This window comes from Battus philenor, unplaced genomic scaffold, assembly GCF_028537555.1.
Source record: "Battus philenor isolate CCGP_79_NKW_IND1 unplaced genomic scaffold, ilBatPhil1.0.hap1 SCAF_17, whole genome shotgun sequence".
NCBI classification, from domain to species: Eukaryota; Metazoa; Arthropoda; class Insecta; order Lepidoptera; family Papilionidae; genus Battus; species Battus philenor.
In genome coordinates, this window is record NW_027181679.1 from 1,313,154 (window position 1) to 1,333,580 (window position 20,427).

At 34.2% G+C, this 20,427-nt stretch overlaps 3 protein-coding genes across 3 annotated transcripts; 2 read left to right on the plus strand and 1 right to left on the minus strand.

The window, feature by feature from the left end:
* Window positions 1-2,118: 2,118 nt before the first annotated feature.
* Window positions 2,119-5,744, plus strand: LOC137919807 (uncharacterized). Its single transcript, XM_068763004.1, has 2 exons — window positions 2,119-2,313; window positions 3,456-5,744. The coding sequence occupies exons 1-2, from the start codon at window positions 2,249-2,251 to the stop codon at window positions 5,215-5,217; spliced, it is 1,827 nt and encodes a 608-aa protein (XP_068619105.1). The 5' UTR covers window positions 2,119-2,248; the 3' UTR covers window positions 5,218-5,744.
* Window positions 5,745-6,683: 939 nt separating this feature from the next.
* On the minus strand, window positions 6,684-7,912 carry ATPsynCF6 (ATP synthase, coupling factor 6). Its single transcript, XM_068763032.1, has 3 exons — window positions 7,825-7,912; window positions 7,512-7,657; window positions 6,684-6,954 (listed from the first exon to the last, which is right to left on the minus strand). The coding sequence occupies exons 2-3, from the start codon at window positions 7,655-7,657 to the stop codon at window positions 6,765-6,767; spliced, it is 336 nt and encodes a 111-aa protein (XP_068619133.1). The 5' UTR covers window positions 7,825-7,912; the 3' UTR covers window positions 6,684-6,764.
* An 860-nt stretch (window positions 7,913-8,772) lies between these two features.
* Window positions 8,773-20,418, plus strand: LOC137920006 (synaptonemal complex protein 1-like). Its single transcript, XM_068763241.1, has 10 exons — window positions 8,773-8,886; window positions 11,390-11,553; window positions 13,100-13,302; window positions 13,993-14,180; window positions 14,558-14,664; window positions 15,571-15,745; window positions 17,175-17,270; window positions 18,716-18,900; window positions 19,752-19,998; window positions 20,392-20,418. The coding sequence occupies exons 1-10, from the start codon at window positions 8,773-8,775 to the stop codon at window positions 20,416-20,418; spliced, it is 1,506 nt and encodes a 501-aa protein (XP_068619342.1).
* Window positions 20,419-20,427: the final 9 nt, after the last annotated feature.

Here is a 20,427-nt window from a genome sequence, read left to right on the forward strand (position 1 = left end):
GCGATTTATGAGTAATAAATTTTGCATCGAATATATAAGAATGCATGGCGATATGTAAATTTGTTTATCTATTTATTATTTAACAAACGCCCTTTTGGTTGTTAAAAAAATCCTTTCCTATCTTATTCTGCCTTGGTTTCCCAAGAAATAAAAAAAACGTAGGATAAATATGTACAATCAACATAGGATAAAGTGAACACATTATGACCTGTACAGAATAGATGCTTTCAATTTTATTTAATATATTCCAACGAACAGCATCTGTCAATTAAAAAAAAGAGTCGTGCAGGCGATGTACAATTCACACAAACCATATACGAATACATATACTAGCGTACACAAACCGTACGCTTGTCTGAATTCAAACCTATAGCTATAGCCGAATAAATACTCGGCTACTCCCCCTAAACTTGTATTTAAGTTTTAAAAACATATTTCGTAAGACGTCAAACCTCATTAAGAATTCTATTTTATTATGAACACTAAACCATTTCCATCTTTATTTTTATTCGATATAATGAAAAATATTTTTTTATCTAGTAAGTCCTCCGAATAGTCTGTTAGAGTTCTATATATTATAATAGATGACCATTTCTCTCAAAAGATGGCACTGTTAATATTGGTTGTAAAGAATCGAAATTATTTTTAAATTATAATACGAAGAAATTATTTTATACTTAAACATAAAATAATAGTACATAAATCTATAACTATACTTAAACACAATATAAATACTGTATAAGATTATACACCAATACCTCACTTTGCGTCGTGGTTACGTTTCAAAAAAACATGACGCAACGCAAATTGAAACGCCGCAAAGTGAATTAAGATTTTCTATAGCGAACCATGTAAAGATCGAAGATAGGTTCGAGTTACGAAAATATTTCGTTTTAAAAAGAAAATTGAACAATGTAAACATTTAAAAAACTAAAATAATATAACTCAGCTAATAAATAAATTGGAAAAATATTTACCTTTTTTGTAACCAGTAACAACACGTAAAAATTTACTTAAATTTATTATTCTCTTTAAAAAAAAAGCATAACACACTACATTACAATACACTACGTAATTGAAACTAAATTTAGCAAAACAAAGTGGAAATAAAACTATTCAAACTGCGTTGTTTCAAGTTAGAAAGGGAATCCCCGAGTTTTGATGGCATGGCGCAATTAGATATAAAAGTGTTGCCATCTTTGAGAAAAAAAAAAGAAAATTTAAAAAAACAATTAAAGACTCGAACCCAAAATAACGCAACCTCGAAAATCTAACGACGCTCAGTGAAAATTAGTACTGATTAAGTAGCGACGCAACTTCGAAAAAAACGCAAAACGAAACGACGCAAAGCGAGGTATTGATGTAGTTGAAATATATAATCAGCAAAAACATTCACCCGTAAAAACTAATTATAAAGTTACAAACTTACCAAAAAAAAAGTGGCACTTCGTCAAAAAAAATGCAAATGAGTACTAAATAAGCCATAAGACTAACAATAAAAAACTTTAGTATAAATAATCGACCTTCGAGCAGTACTTGTTTGGTTTGACAGACTGCGATACTATATTAGACATTTGAACTTAAAGTTCTATTATTCACTTTTTAAAATTAAGGAGAAAATTATAAAATAATATATAAGGCAGACTCAAAAAAAAATTAAAAAAATGTTTACAATACTTAAATATTATTATAAAAATACAAATAAATTTAATTAAATTTAAAACTTGAACTCTGTCAATGACTGATTGTTACTCTAATACACATTAAATAAATTGTTCCGTCCATAATTTTTTTTTATTTACCTTTTTCTGTGGGCAGTTTAATCATTAATGTAAAAAAATGAAAATGAATCAATATTTACAAATTAAAGATTTAGCCCAAAAATGTATATTATATTACTGTATTACGTACATGAAAATAAATAACACGTAAAATTTTAAAAATGCAATAAAATAATATTTTGAAATTGAATATTTTCGATATATTTTAATATAGTGTTGCAACACCGACCCACAGACAGTGAATCACCGGGAAATAAAGTTTCACACAAATTGTGTAGTTGTTGAAGGAAAATACATATAAGGTTTCAGTACCATCTTTGTGTTGAGTATCTTTACTGCTGCAATAGATTAATGTTGTGTATATGATCATAGTTTTCTCGATTTCAATTTTAGTTTGCTTAACGAAGTTTAATTCAATGTTATTCAAGAGCTTTTTGTAATCAAGTTACAAAGGCACAAAATTCAAGATGATATTTGTGGGAAATACGGAAGAAGAGGATGGTACAACAGACGTGTTTCTGTTTTGTGTACAGTTAGTATCGTGATATTATTTTTACCATATTGCTTAATATAATATATATTAATAAAAATAATTAATATTAGTAACTACAATACCAGCGTGGAATTGTGCTAAAAACAGTATACTTTAGTCTGTTTACCATATCATTGCTTTCTAAACAAAAAGCAGTGCAAATTCAATTCATTGTGTGGAACTTGGTTTGTTGATTCGTTAGGAGTGTTGATATTATAATGTGTACATCAGAATTTATTTAAAAAGATTAATAGTTATATTTCTGACTGGCTCTCCTCAACAGATCAGCATTCCGAGCCTATGGTGGCTTACTACTTATAATGTTAAAATAATTGATGATTCAAAAGTGCATGCCTACTTGACTGCAGTTATTTGAATTCAATAATTCAAATAATTTTTATTTTTTTGTGTGGTAGGTTCCTTCTCTGTTGCTATAAGGCAGAAACCTGGAAGCGTTTTTGAAGGATAAACAGGAAACAGCCGTCTCCTGTTTGTCAAATTTTATAACTTTGGAACCTTAGAGTTTAGGAAAATAAGTCTTAGATTTGATGTAGATGAGAGGCAATTAAAAATTTATACACAATTAAATTAAAAGGCTGACATATAAGCCAGTATTATTTTAATAATTTCTTCCAGGCCTACCTTGATATCTTCAATATACATAAGTTAACACAAGACAAATAGTCAAGTTTCAATGGAGGCTTCTTTTTTAAAAACTATTTTCACTATATGTAATGATCTTATCAAAAGCAGAGTTTGGGGCTCTGTTTATAATGGAGAGTAATCCTGCTTCAAGTTGATTTTGGGACTCTGTGAGTCTAAACTAGAAGTCTGGTGAGCAGCGATTCTTTTGGAGCCTAAGTTAGAACTGATTCTATCACCATCTGATGTCCCTCACATCGTTCAGTTCGTTTTTCTCCGCGAGGATATCAGATGTTGTTACAATCTTCAAGACATCATATTAGTCAAAGAGAAGTAGAGATAGAGAGAGATGTTATCTCTTGTGTATCTTGTGCATTAATCTGCAATAAGCCGTTTGGTGTATAACTATTAATTGCATATCTTGTAAATACTAAATAGTGTTATGCCTAAATTATTGTGCTTAATTCATTCTATTAAAGAAAATATATAAATTGTTACAGAGACGAGCTTGAAGTCTGTAAAAGTCTGACTTCAAAAATTCCTGAGAAAGATGATGATATTGCAAATGATTTAAATAATGACAATGTTCCTGCAGAAGGGAAAACTTCCTTGCCTACAGAAAATCCTGTAGATGACAAGAGTAATAAAAATAGTGACTCAAATGAATGTCCTTTTAATGTAAATGTTGGTAAAAGTCCTAATTCCAATGAGAATGAAGTGCCAGGCCATGATGATAATGAATGTTCGAATAATGGGAAGGCAGGGTCTGAATATTCTTCATCACCAGAGGGCAATGAATCCCTACCATTTTCTGTTCAATCTAATGACAAAAGAAAATCTGATGAATGGAATGATTATGAGTGCTACAAAATATCACAAGAAGACTTTTTCCCAACTAAGGTTATGAATTTAAATACACAGAAACTGGTCATTACCAGATTTTTAAACTTTTATGTTGGGGGTAGGGTACCCAAAGGCTTATGGGTCACAGACATACTTTTTGCAGTTATAGCCCTTATACCGCTTACAGAAAACAGTGAAAAATTTATTTGGCACAAAAAGGAATACAGCAACCTTGGTACATTATTTTTTTTAACACCTGAAGAAAGACTAGGTATGGAAATTGAAAAGATTATCGCAAAATCAAATGAAACTCGCAACAATGAAACTAAAGAAGCAATTGATAACAAACAGTTTTCAGATATTCCAAGAGAAGAGGAGCAACAGAGAAATGAAGTTGAAAAAAATTCAGAAGAAAAAGAGACTGGTAATGATAATATAGATTCCAGCAACTCATCTGCATCAGATGATATAAATGATGGCTTTTCCACTTTACTATATGGATTGTCTATAAAATGGCACGGGAACATGAATTTTACTCAGAATACATCAAAAAAGCTGATGCAAAAGAGCCCTGTTGATAATTCCGCCTTTATCACTTATTGCAATAAATTACTCAGCACTTGGGATGAAAGTGTATCATCTAGAATTAGACTCAAATATTTTTTCGGCATAATCGCTTTGACTCTGATGCAAGGCATTATTAAAGGAAAAAATAATCTTATGTTTATTTTCAGTCAAGAAAAATTTCAAAGTAGAATTTCTTTCATAAAATCACTTATTGATGTAGATTATCTATGCCCGTCTGAAGGTTGCGTTTACAAATGTTGCCGGGAATTCCGAACACGAGAGCGGAGTCATATGATAATGTTTGCCAAGGTGTTATTTAACAAATTCCGTATAGAGCACATGTATGTAAAAAATATAACGTCACCATCCTTTGGATTATATAACATATTTCGAATGTGTATAGTAGATCACTTAGCTTATTATGATATGGGGATCATAAATTTACTAAAAACTATTTACAGAACAACAGGACCAGGTAGTTCATTCTTTGTTATTGTTGAGGAGCTACAATCAGATGAAATAGATGTTTGTTTTAAACAAGTCAGGTTGTATCTAAAAAAATATTTGATGAATAAGAAATCAACATGCTATACACACCACTGGGCACGTTTTTTTGATGAGAAACAATTTGAGTACTTGTCCTGTAGGAAGAGCTATGCGGCTGCGGTAGTGTTGTCACTGTTTATTGAGAAGATGACTGCCAACTCTGGCATATGGCGTTCTGGGTGGGTGAAGACGCAAAACGAAGATCTTGAGAAATATAAGCAACTTGGTACTCGGTTATATAAACAGTACATACATTTGAGGGATTCAAAAAAATCTGAATTGTGCCAGTTCTTTAGTTTAAAATAATGTTAGGACTCAATCTGGTGTATGTTAAGAAACAATTTATGGAGAAGAAAGTTAATCATATATCCATTCTTTGGTCATTCATGTCAGCTGATGGACACCTGCTGTGAGGCATAGGCATTTCTCAAAGACACCACAATGACCTGTATCAACCTTGATTATGTTGTTAGTCCACCTATTCCATGTATCAGTTAAATTTAATAAAATGTTATATATACATTAAAGTGTTTCAAATACTTCAAGATTTATAATCTGTGACAATACCAAATTCATTATCCTCATGACATGTACATAAACTTTTTAAAATGTCTTGATGCCCTAAACATGTCGATTTACTATCTATCAAATTTAGGGGCTATAATTTGAATTCATGAAACAGCTCATATAATAAAGGAAATACAAAACATTTTATTTAATTTCTTAATAATAGAATGGAAAGTAATGTCGTTTCTGTTGTCATATTTTACAGAAAAACTGAATGATTTTTGCTGCTCGGCATTAAAAATTTGTATACTAGATGGCAAAATGTTGTTGATAACTAAGGTGAATATATTGTTGCTTATAAATAAGAACTTGTTTAAAATGTAGTAGTGTGAATTTTACTTAAGAAAGTGACATTACTTTTGGGTCCCCCTAATATTATATTTCCACTTCATTGGCTAAAATGTTAATAATTATATACATATGTATGTGGAAAGACAAAATAGTGCTAAATTTAAATGAAGGAAATATATAAACAATGGTTATGCTTTTGCACTCAATGACATCAGACCACCGGCACAGACCACCCAGTGACCTCCGACGTAAAATAACTCACAAAATTTTTTTATATTGACTTGACATCTGTATTAACATAATTTATTGAACATTAGTCTTTGTAATTTTGCTTTATATGATATTTTATGAAACAATTACTGAGATGTATGCATGGATTTTCGTATGCTGTTTGATGTTTTTCAGCATATTTATTTCATTGAGATCCAATTTCACAATCTTTCCTACTCCTAGTAGAAGGATATGCACAGCTTTACAATTAAGGTTTTTGGAATTTCTTAAACCAAAAGAATATTGTATGCCATCATTTCAAAAATTCAAACTTAGTTTTCAAGGCTTCTCCACAGCTATCAAGTTCATACTGAGACTAAAACTGCAATCCGGTTCCTGGTTGCATTGTAATTTCAAATAAGAAAGTTGCATCTACATTTGACAGAAAATCATTTTAAATTTCGTAAGACAATAGAGTGTAAGAACATGTGTAGAAAGGACAAAACAACACATGGTGAAACCCAACTCTTGAGTGCAAAGGGTTAATAATTGGTATAATATTATTTTATGCAACTAATATACTATGATTACTATGTAAATTCTGTTTTATTTTAAAATATGTTATCTTTTTTATTTTTACTTTACTAGTTTAATACCTGGCTGTTGTAAATGGTCTTTGTTAAACTTTATAATAAATAAAAAAGTTTGTTGAAGAGACAATTTTATTTAGCTCTTAGATTTTGGAGATTGTATTGCCTAGCATCTATTAAACATTATAATTCATTTCACTTCTTCCCCTTGGCTTCCTTTGGTGCCTGTTCATCAATTGGGTCTAATTTAGGCTCCTCAAATTTAAAAGTGGGGAAACTGGTCATGTCCACACCGGCTCCGCCTCCATACTGACGTTCAAGTTTTTCCATCTCTGATTTTAATTCCTTCTGAATCTCCGGACTTGGATCAACAAGTTTTCCACCACTGTAATAGAGATAAAAGATAATAAATATTTAAATTTACTAACATAGTTCAAAATGCATGTTTATTTTAAAACAATCAATTTAAATAAAAAGACCTTGGCATAGAGTTTTTTTGTAACAACCAATGCAATTCTGAGCATGTTAAATTCTGCTCAACGTTTTAACCACAGCTTATTTCTTCTTTCCACATGTTGATGTTCAGAAATCTGTACTACAGACATTTAGTTAGAAAGCAAATCAAGGTGTGATGGGTTTATATAGTGGTTTACTACAGAATATTTCTAATTAATGAACAATGCAATGAGATATATGTCTTAGCATTATTAAAAATAATATTAAACGCCATTTAAATCACAGAAGATTACTAAAGAAGACTAATTGGCTCAATATACTTTTATTACAAAGATATAAAATCTAATCATTTGCCAGTTGATGTATTTGTACCACTAACAGACTATAATTTTTATTAAACAACTTGAGTTCGCAAAAATAGCTTATTACATTACTTAACATGTGCATTTATTTGAATAAATACTTAAAAACGTTTGATGTACATACGCGCTCTTTTGCTTGTACTCTCGAATTTTGTCCAGGAAAAGTTGCTGTATAGGATCCTTAGCATTTTGTACTGCAGCCAAATTTCTGGTAATCACTACTGAGGATCGAACTGCCCGAAGGCCAGTAAAGAGCGAAGAGGTAAGCATCTGAAATAATCAATTATAACCTTATGTAGTGTTATATAATTTCTATCACAACACTGAATTTAAACTGTTTTTAGATATAATTGTACCAGTGACTCATATTAAAGCCCTTAACAAATTTCATAATTGATTAGCGACTAGGTTAATATTCTTTTTAAATTTTCTTTTACCTTTGATCGTATTCTCAACAGGACTGGAACTACAGGAATAATCTATGTAATTTCCATTTATTTGACATTTCAACCAGATCAGTATTGCTCGCTACAGATAATTTAAAGTATTAAATATGATTTCAATGCTACACCAGTGTATAGGAAATTTTTGGTTAAAAATTCTATCTTGATATTTTTAATATCTGTCTTTATCACACCTAAACTATTTAAAGTACGTTTTTAATTATAACGGTAATAACAATAAACTGTTTATCACTTCATTTTAATTCGTTATGTTACCTTTAAGTCCTCTATGCTTTAAGTAATGAATTCCCATCAATATTTTGAACAATAGGCAGATTACATTTAAAACGTTATCTTAATTAAAATACAATAAAGTAATAGTGATATAACTGATATCTATACATCAATTATATCACTATCGTTAAATTACAAAATTCTTATGATTTTTTTTATTTAACGATTAAATTATTACAAAATAAAATAGCGTTAAAAGTAAGTGCGAACATTATGATGTTAGAAATACGGGCGATAGATATTGGAATAATAGACATTACGATAGTGACATTTTTTGCGAATAAATATAGCGGAATAATAGAATAAACCCGACTGATTAACTTTTTCATCAAAAATATTTATATATATTAGTTTGGATTATTTTGGTTACCATATTTAACCCTTATTTAATTAAACAATAAATTCATATACTAATGTCAGAAAAAGTTAATGTTTATCTACAAAATGTTAAATTGTCACCGCAGTCTCGTCGTATCCGTGTGCTATTCTATTCTATCTTGGCCAAAAGTCTATATGCTAGGACAAAATAAAAAAAACAACTATTTTATTAATTAAAAAAATACTTGTGATATTCCCGCCATATTTACTTTCTATCAATACAAGACGCAATATTTTTAAAGAAATAAAAACAAATAAAACGACTACAAAATGATGGAAATAGACGATATAAAGAAAATTGAAAGCCGCAAAAGGATGAGCACTGATGTTGAAAAACTACGAGATAAAGTTTCACGGGAGACAGCAAAAATAATAAAGTTGAAGGTACGATGTGTATTTATCCTCGAGTATAATTTATTTATTCCAAAAACTTACTGATGATTTTTAAAAATTTTATTTACAAATATCTAGGCAGATTTGAAAAGGTAATAAAATTAAATTTGTGTGATAATTTATTTAAAGTTTCTATAGAAATTCTTATAATTGTGACTAATATTTTAGATGAAATATAATAGTATCAAATATATGTAATGTAAAAGTATTTTCAAGATTTCTTTTTTATTTTATTTAAATTGTGTCGTTATTTTTTCACCTACCTTCATTGATTTCTTTTTGAATCGAATCTCCCTAACTCAACAATGATAAGGAATGCCTTCAAGTTTGTGCTTACTGTGTCATAATAGGGTTTTTTTTTAAATAATAAATTGTTGGCAATAAACCTATTGAGAAAATACTTTAATACATGATGGTTTTTCTGATTACGTTTAAAATTTTCGCGACAAATTTTATTTCAATTCAGAATACTATTTAAAAACAAAGTTAACTTAACCTAAAACCCGCCACATTTGTATTGAGGCGTATTTAGCTAGTTATTTCCGTAATTACAAAGTTTTATAAAAAACGCTATTTATCAATGATATCGTATGATTTGTTTGATTTCATTAAGGCTACATCTTATAAAGTGTATATATATAAATCATAATTGTTTAACTTTATTAAAAGATGTGTTGTTGTCGGATTTCTTCCTACTTCTTTTCCTCAACTATAACATCTTACGAAGCAGAAAAGAGTCAAAATTAAAATCGATTAAAAATATAAATATATTTCGACGATCAATAAGAATTCAGTTGAAAGTTCAAAAGTTGAATAAATTAATTTTATCTTTATCAAGAAATTTATAAAGCGTAGGCTTTCAGAGTATATGCAAAATAATGACTTTTGGAAAAGAAATGTTCTTTTTTTAAATATTAAAATTTTTTTTAATACATTCATCACAAAATTTGCAAACATCATTTAGATTCTTATTCTTCACAGTAGGTAGCGCTTTACTAACTGACGCAAACAATTTAAAACCAACAATTTTTAAGAGGCCTTTGGCTTGATAAATTTTCCACGTGCTTTTTTTTTGGTTATTTTTATATCTCTCATTACTTTACCTTTCATATATCGCCTCTTTTTCTCCACCATTCTTTTCGGATTACTACTTTACAATATTTATTTTGTATTCTATATTTAACATTAATGTTTTATTTTTGATTTATTCTTTGTGTCTTATATCTATTTTGATTACATAATTTTAAAGGCTTTTAGCAGTAATCCAGAAAGATCTGGCGGCTTTCCTTTTTATTCTCCAATGAGGTGATGTTTTTTTGTTCTATTATTTCGTGTAACTGAGACTGGAATTGAACCCTTAATGCCCCAAACAAAGCCGACGATTATATATATAGTAACGACTCCGTGTAATTTGTATTAGTTATTTTAAGCATGCGGTAAATCGAAGTTTTATTTAAAATAAAATATGACAGCTTATTGAGTTTGTCAAGCGTATGCAAGCGATATTAGTATTTAGATCTATATGTAACAGAGGGAGCAAAAACACGATATTCTCACTTGTCATTGCATTGTGGGATTGTCCATAGGGCAGGTACCTACCTACGCGTGTAGATTCATTTGTACTATATATATATATATATATATATATATATATATATATATATATATATATATGTGCACTAAAAACTAAAGCATTCGTATTTCCGAGGCGACATTTGTCACTCAGATAAAGAATAAGGCAGTTAAAACGAAGCTTTCCTGGTCGAGTCTGTCAGTATAGTGTGTGGAGTGAGGATTAGAGGGCAGCGTGGCCCACTCGGCAATCAAAGGAAGGATACTGATCCTACCTCGGATCGCTCACGCTGTTCACGACAACGGGGACAGATGACCGACGCATTTCGCGTAACGGACGGTCAAGAGTGTTGTGTTTGGCTTTCATATTATCTATTGTCTCGTGTGAAGTTTGTGCTGTTAGCCTTGCGGCTTTTACAGCTTCATCGGAAACGAGTTCACGGAACGCAGGGGTCCGTGAACTATATAAAATTTACAAGATTCGAGTTTCCGAACCCGTATCTGTACTCGGCGGGGAGACGAGGAGGTCACAAAGGTAGTGGCTGCGAGAAGTTTGGCTTTTGAACATAGCATGCGTTTTATCGTGCGGTGAGCTGTCGTCAGTCATATTCGTTCGTGCTTCGCTCGTATTTATACCGACGTAAATGAACAAATTTATTCTGTGAAATTCCCCTTTTCGATGCGCTGTTGACGATGACGTAATGTAGCTGTCATAATATCGATGTAAACAAGGAACTATATTTCCGTGGACTTCCCCTTTTCGACACGCTGTTAACGATGACGTAATGTAGCTGCCATAGTATCGATGCAAACAAAGAACTAATGTTCCCTTTTACAACTTCATCGAACATATAATGTATAGATATATTCGATGAACTTGTAAAAAAGCTAATAATACCATTAATAAAGAATGGTTATTTAGGTATCACAGGACACAGCGTACTGGGATTTGAAGGAGAAGCTGGAACAGGTGGAGAACAACCATGAACGCTTGCAGCAGAACATGGTCGAGGTGCAGATGCAGCGCGAGGCGATCTCTGGCCAGTATCAGGAGGAGCTCAGGCTTCGTCCAGAGATATTAAATAAGTTAACGACCTTTTATTCATTATCATGTCAGGTGGTAGACGAACAGTGCAAGGTAAAGTCCTCCCAAAAAAGTAAGAAAAGGACCAATATTTAGCCACTTCCGCACATGCAGTGGTAGTCGTGCAATGAAATGCACCGCCCGCCAGCCCGCTGATAAATTCGCATGCGGCAAACAATGCGAATCACACAACCGCTACCACCAAATTACTCAACACGTGTTTCACCCCTCCACGGGGCATCCTCAGGAGTTATGTTACACCGATTAGTGCCAACCACAGAGTCAAAGGGCGGTGCATTTCATTGCACGACTACCACTGCATGTGCTGAAGTGGCTAAATTTTGGTCCTTTTCTTACTTAGGATGGACTTCCGCGAGGTAACGCCTTATTCTATTAAATACTCCCAAAAAGATTGACACGACTTCCGGTGACCTTGACTATGTATACACCGAAAAAGCTAAGGATGTGTTTACACGGGGACAAATTATCAGTCTACATCTGTTGACTGGTTTCTATTTAAGTAGTTATTAAAACTCAACACACGCGTGTAAACTCGGCTCGAGCATCTATGCAATTAGAAAAGTGCCTCCGATATTAATTCTATTACTTCAAAGAAAAGGGCTGTACAGTACCCGCCGATAAATATTGCACATCGAACTTTGGAAAGAGACAATCGGCTAATTACGGCTTCGTAGAGCACTATCTCTGTCCCACACTACCTATGTGAAGTTTTGTCACTCGTTGTATTTCGTGGTTGGCACTGGTCGGTGTAACATTACTCCTGAGGATGCCACGTGGAGGGGTGAAACACGTGTTGAGTGAATGAACGGCGGTAGTTGTGTAATTCGCATTGTTTGCCGCAAGCGCATTTATCAGCGGGCTGGCGGGCGGTGCACTTCATTGCACGATTACTGCTACATAGCGGAAGTAGCTATATATCAGACCTTTTATAATTTAGATCAGTGTTTCTCAACCTTTTCTGTGACATGCCCTACCTAAGTCTTTCTAAAATTGTTACATCCCTCTATGTTACATACTTAAATTTTATATTAAAAATTTTAATTCATGTCAGGTCCATCCTTGAATTGCTCCATTTAATAATCAAATTGTTCACCCCCCTATGGATCGAGGACTCCACGTTGAGAAACACTGACTCAGACCTTTTGTATGACTGGTATCTATCTGGTATCGAAGACCTGGCTCGTACGTGGCGGTGAACGGCATAGTCTTGTCTGGCTTCTGTCCTTGTGTTTTTGCCGGTCCATGTCCTTCAGAACTTAACACGTTCACTGCGGCACTGGTGCGGCGCGTAAAACTCGTGTTTTCTCTCTAGTGCGGCGGCTGCAAAAATATTGATGAACATGGGGCAAAAAAGGCCTCAACCGCACTACTAGGAAGTTCAGCTTGAGGCTGATTCGACCTCAGCCGCACCAGTTGAAAGTTCTTCAAAATTGGGCCCGCAGTGAACGTGTTAAAGGCTCCAGTGACCATGCGTTGGACTCTGTCATACGGGACACGTATCAGCCAAAATCGGTTTGTATGTATTAGACTGAGCAGCACTCGTGAGATCTGCGACGTACTGGAAGACTACAGCGAACGATTGAAGCAGACCCTGTCTCGTTGCAAGGCGGATCAGGTGGCGCTGTGCGATGCATACCAGAAGTCAAGCGCCATCGTGAGAGACGCAAGGAGCAAACAGGAGCAAATAGATCAGCGCAACAGGCAGCTAATCGAAAGCCTACAAGAGAAAGGTATTTACATATATACACTTCATATATACGGTGACTGGTAAGAGATGTAAAATATATAAAGGTTGTAATCGCATAGGTCAATTATGAGCAAAGTGATTTAACTCAACAACTTCTAATCATCATGTATAATGTGTTCACTGTGAAATACGTTGTTAAATTAGTTTATTTTTGAATTCCAATGTGAAATGCCAATAATTTCTAACAGTACAAAATTTGCAGGACAGATGGTAAACAGTTATCGACGACGTTCCAATACGTAGGCGCCCAGGTATAAGCCCCTCCCCCCTTCTAGATATATATAGGGAAATCGCGACAATGCCCTCTAGATATATGTACCATAATCGCGACAATGATTAATAATTATAATTTAACTATTATTTTTTTTACAAATAGAAAAGCAATACATTAATGTCTATATTCTATTGGTGTTGGGTGTTGTAATCCTTTCGAATTTTTACAGCTTCTTACTCACGGCTCACGGATCCTAGCGGATTCGACATCGTCAACCCAATAAATTTGTAGTTTCAGCACATAGATGTCCACTGTAAGGCATAAGTCTCCCCCAAAGATATCTATGGGGACGGGGGGGGGGGGTGTTTATATATCATAATCGCCCCGTTAAGTATGCGGGCCGAAATGTAATACTAAAATTCAAAAATAATGAGGGTTTAAAAAGCACTCGTCGTACAGTGAAACTGGTTAGTGAACACCACAACCAGACGGTTCAGTTCTTAACGGCCGCCAAGCAGCATGCGGAGTCCGAACTGGCGGACGTGAAGGCCGAGTTGAACTCGATGCGGAAGCGAAGCGACCAGCTCCTCGCTACCGTTGGAGACCTCACCAGAGACGTGGACAAGTACAGAAATGAGTCCGTTCAGGTGATACATCTTCTACATGTTTTATAGCTCTTATTTAGGAGTAGAGGACATTAGTAGTAGAGAGAAGGAAATAAAAGTCTAGTTGTTCGTAAGGTCCGGTATAAATAAAACACTTGCCGGAAGGTTTAAATGTATAATAAAATATCAGAGCATAAAATCTTAATCTGAGTTACAATAAATCTTTTGTTGCAACAGCGATCCAAGCGAAGCGTTTACTCGGTAATACAGTCCGTTAAAGAGAGAGAGAGAGATACACAGAGTCTAAAAAGAGAAAGTAGAAAAATAGATGCGTTCATAAATAGTTAGTTTGAGCTAACACTGCGTTCTTAGATTTTTATTATTCATTTGAAAGCAAATTAAAATTGAACGTGTTACAGAAAGATAAGATGCTTGCAAATATACGAGAGGAGATGAATAAAACATTCGAAGAATATAACAAACATATATGTGAAGCACGTGACAACATTATTAATAAGGAGAAGGAGTAAGTTATTTTTACATGTATAAGTTTGATGTTTTAGATTATTTTCACAAAACATCACACTGTATACTATGAAATACATTCGATAACATAATATATATCAGTCAAAACTTAAAAATAGTAAAAGCTATTTAATTAGAATCCGCGATCTACAATCGCAAGTCTCAGTCCTTTACCTCTGAGCTGCCAGTGCCCAACGACTAAATAAAAAAAATAATTTTAATCTAAATTATATTTTATGTATGTTACATAGGGGGTTGTTACAAATATTAGAAAGTCATAGCACAAAAAAGGTTGGGAAACACTGGCACAGATTGTAAAATCTAGTTCCAAATATTATTGCCTTGATTCAATTTTAATTATCTAATGGATTCAAGCGTTATTTTGCGGAAGTCCAACCTAAGTGAGAAAAGGACCAATATATAGCTATAGCTTAAAAGAGTGATTAAACGGTGGTAGTTGTGTAATTCGCATTGTTTTCCGCACGCGCATTTATCAGCGGGCTGGCGGGCGGTGCACTTAATTGCACGACTACTACCGCATGGCGGAAGTAGCTATATATTTGTCCTTTTCTTACTCAATTTTAATTTATGGCTCATGTTCAGTATTGGACGTCCTGTGGTTAAAATGATGATGGTAAATATCACTACAAGGCCGAATCAAGAATTTAAGGATTCAAAGACGAAGGTTGCCGAGATAGTCAAACGGATTAGCAGGTTGGAGTGGTAGCGGGCAACCCACAGAAGACATAGAACAGATGGCCGCTAGGGCTTCAAGGTTTTGGACTGAAGTCCACATGATAGACAGACGTCCTTGTTAAGTTCATTGGAAAATATTTGATGGAACTACTAAAAGCATAAGATGAAGGCACATGTTCAGCATTGTTGAAATGATGATGAAATTTCACAGGCTCAAAGAAGCAACAGATATGTGTAACTCGCTGAGACAGGCGCTCAGCAATCAAGAAGAATTCACAAAGAGCGTGTGCGATGCGAGAAACGCATTGCAGGAGAAAGTGGCTTCGTTAGAAGATGGACAAGCTGAACTTATCACCGCCATGGATCAACTGAAGATACAGCTGGAGGTGAGTTCACAACTGAATTATCTTTAATATTTAATGGAATCAGTCGTTACCTCGCGGAAGTCCATTCTAAATAAGAAGAAAAGGAAAGGACCAATATTTAGCCACTTCCGCACATGCAGTGGTAGTCATGCAACAAAGTGCACCGCCCGCCAGCCCGCTGATAAATGCGTATGCGGCAAACAATGCGAATCACACAACCGCCACCGCCAAATCACTCAACACGTGTTTCACCCCTCCACGGGTCATCTTCAGGAGTTATGTTACACCGATTAGTGCCAAACACAGAGTGTGATGAATCTACCTGTATAGGTTGAATTATCTTTTCAACTTATACAAGTAGATTCATTTGTCAGCAAAACTTCACGTGACAGTCGGAGAAGGATTTTTAAGACCCCGTCGCATCGTCTCTATAGCTGTACGGCGTTGCGAATGGTCTGTCCATTGTCTAATTTACTTCCACTTAGGTATGAGATCTGGCCTTACTGATTGGTAGTGGATTGGTGTGCCCTGGGCCGCAAAATCCTTGCTGGAGCCACCTGTTCAGTTCATCAGTATCATCACCACTTGAGCCACTATGGCCATCCGTTGTAGTGTTATGAGATTGTTCATGCTTTAGGTTCTCTAATCTTAATTAAATGAAAGACAGTTAAATAAATTAAACCTAACTGTTCCATACGGAATCGTATTTGTACAAGTTGGCCAAGTCGAAGTCCTTTCCCTCTCGATTTGAAGCCCGTTTGAAACTCGCAGATTGATCGAACAATATAAAGGTTCAAGTGGCAGCCGTATGACACTCGTATATTAACCCAGAGTTTATCGCATACCCCTTAAGACAAGTCACACCGCCATAATTCATGATAGATATATTACTTTTAATAATATTACTTTTAGATAGTGGACTGAGATTTGCGATCCTATGTCGCGAGTTCAGTTCCCTGGATGCAATCTTACACACACTTTGTGCATTAATTATGTAGGATCGGTAATAATTACAAAGAAGTTTACAGATAATAGGCAAAAATATCCTCTGCTTACCTCACTGCGATGACAATCGACAATCCGCCGGCATAGCGTTGTGATTATGATATATCCCCCTATAGATATCTTTGGGGGAGGCCCATACCTTCCAATGAGCGCCTATGAGCTGCAACGATATATTACACGTCTCACAGTGAAAATATTATCTACAACTGAAAATTTTCTCTATTCGCATCATCTGACTTATTTAACTTCTTTTATCGTCATGTTTTATGCTTGTGTCGCTATTGCTAGCCAATATTTACTGTTAAATGCTAGCTTATATTTACTGCAGAAATATTAGCCTGCGTTTAGCGTTTTTCCAAGCGTGGCGATAAAAGTATATCCACCCATAGATCTATGCCTGCTAGAGAGTGTGTGGTTTGAAAAGAGGTTTCATAAATTGTTATAGGACACCGCTTCAGCTAAAGCGGCTTTAAAGGGAGAGATAGAGAAAGAGACAGCGGAGAAGAATCGCTTGCTGAAAGAGATTTTTGATTATCAACAAGTGAGAAATGTTTGCTTTTAATAATGTTCTTTAATACGAGTAGTGGCGACCACGCGCCGGACGACGCGGCGTGGGTAAGTCTAAATGCGGACAGCACTAACCCAGTTATCATGACGATATTTGAAGAGGCGGCCTATATATTGCAGAACAATTTTTTTGGATACTTTTGTTAGGATTAATCGTTCGAACTTCATTTTTGCAGCAGAAATTTCTAATAATGCTTTGCAATAATCACTGGACAAATTTAAAACAAGAATATGCAAAAAATATTTCATTAATTACCCATAACTACGTAATGTCTTTTTAACAATTAATTCTATTTTTAAACGGTTTTATTTAGTTCGACCCGTACGGAATTTATTTGAGTCAAAATTAGAAATTGAAATTTAAGCATCTTCCCGTTGTCAGATTGATCTGAAATTTGGTACATACATTTAATTTAGATGACAATACTATATAATAAAATCAATAACATTATAAATCTAAGATGGCCGCCGATACAAAATGGCGGATTACATATTTTTCCTTAACGCCTTTAGAATGGGTATCAAATGAAAGGGCTACACTAGTAAAACACGATGATTATGTCAAAATTTAAAATTCTAGATGAACGCCGTTCCAATATGGCGGACTAGGTACATATTTTTCAACAACCACCACAATATGGGTATCAAAAAACCGTTTAATTTAAAAGTTTTTTAAATGTATTTATACAATTTAAAGTACCTTACCATTTGCGAACAACAGTCATGTTATATTAGGTGGACCGGAGAGTAATGTCGCTTTTTAAGTTAAATTCACACGACTACATTTTTAACAAGTGTTTCTTTATAATCAACAATATATTCACATTCGTTATCAACAACCTTTTGCCGTCCAGTATTCAAATCAATGCCAGAGCGGTAGAAATCAATAGGTTTTTCTGTAAAATATATCGACAGAAACGACATTACTTTCCGGTCCACCTAATAATTAAAATGTGCGGTGTGTACAAGATGAAATTTATTAATTTTTTTCACTTATTTTTTTTTAATTTGTTTAATCTATTTTATTTTTGACTCTACTCTGCTTCGCAAGATGTTTTAGTTGTGGAGAAGGAGTAAGAAAAAACATTGTGACACTATATTATACCTTTATATATAAAGCCTGTTATAAAATACGACGTGGAAATAGTACATACATTTTTATTTAGTTTTGCAGGCTAAATGAAAAGAATATTAATTTTATTACTAATAAAAACACGAAACTGAGGGTAATGATTTTAATAATATATAAAAAATGTATCACTCCTTTTAAAAAGGTAGACATGTAAACGAATCTTTATATTTGTTATATCGACATCTATTTATCTTATCTATCATCTGTCTCTTTCTCTTGCTTACAAAATAGTTGAAACAGTAATACAGTAAGTCTACGGATATATAAGTATAGACATAAATTCACAGGTAACAACAAACAGCGAGAAAGAGATCCAACAGTTACGAATGGAGATAAATACAATGGAAGAGAAAAATTCGCGTTTAGCAGAGGATTTAGAAAGAGCTAAGTGTGAATTAAATGAGAAATGTAATAATATAGAAGAACTTTTGGATAGAGAAAAGCATCTTCATACAAATATTGAATCTTACAGGTAATTATTATTTACATTTCAGTCATATGACGTTCACAGCAGGACATATAACTGCCGCTTTTATTTCCTATAGGACCGGTTAAGAAAAGAGAGGAAAGAAATTATAGTGATTCTTTTCATTTGCTTTAACTATGCATTGAAGTGTTTTTTTCTTTTTCTTTTCAGCCAATAAAAATATAAAGACAGTTAATATTTATAAATCTCTAATAGATTCAGGCGTTACTTTGCGGAAGTATATAGCTACTTCCGCTATGCAGCAGTAGTCGTGCAATGAAGTGCACCGACCGCCAGCCCGCTGATAAATGCGCGTGCCGCGAACAATGAAAATTACACAACTATCACCGTTAAATCACTCAACGCGTGTTTCACCGCGCAGTGCCAAACACCGAGTGAGCTCAAAGTTGAGCTCACTCGGTGTTTGGCACATGTTGCATTTCATTGCACGACTACTGCTACATAGCGGAAGTAGCCATATATTAGTCAATTTCTTAGTATTTATGAAGTTATCTAGTTAGACGTTTCGGCCTATAGACGCCCATTGCAAGGCATAATCCTTACCCAAAGATTTCTATGGGCGGATATACCATAACCACCACGCCTGGCAGACGGGTTGGCGACAGCAGTGTGATATTATGGTACGCAGAGGACGCTGCTGTGCATCCTCTGGAAATTTATTTATGAGAAGAGGCAATTCTTTATATTATTTACACAAAGTGTGAATAATATAAGATGGCATCCAGTGAATCACAATTTTTAGCCCTCTATCGCTGAGCTGCTCCGTGCTCTCGAACCTTCTTTTTAACCGATTCGATAATTACAAGGTAAAGTTTATTCCACATTCCGTATTCTAGGGAAGCAACAGAAGATAAAATAAAGAGCATGGAAGTAGAGTTGCAGAACAAAGACAAAGAGATAGACTCAAAGTCAAACACTATAAATCAGCTCATGTCGGAAGTGAAGACTGGCACCGACGCACGCTGCAAGCTGGAGGGAATCGTGCAGAAGCTGAAGAAAGAGATGGAACTAGCTAAGAATGTTGCAATGGAGAAACAGCAGAAGCTGGAGAAGCAAATAGAACAGCTAGAAGTCTCTATTAGAGTAAGTCTTTATAAATTTCTCCTTTTTGGGGCATGTCGCTCACATGTAAATAAATCTTATTATAGCATTTAGGAGTTTTTACTTGGTTGAAATGATTTAGGATTTTCCAAATCATGTAATATTACCTGTTTTACAACGGCCCGAGTTGAGGCTTTCAAGGAAGCACTTGTACTAAGTAACGTAAACGAGGTTAAGGCTTTCTGATCTCTATCCTTACAAGCTTGCGGAATCTGAAAATGTCTCTGAATAAATCAGTATATTTCAACCTTATATGTACAATGCCACACTTCAGCTTTTCAAAAATTCTTAGACGCTCCCTATGTAATATATTGATGTACCTATGTGACATTTTTAACGGAATTTCTCAGTGTGTTCTTTTTATAAATTCCGCAGGTTTACGACATAACGCGATTTAAGTAATTTACTTCG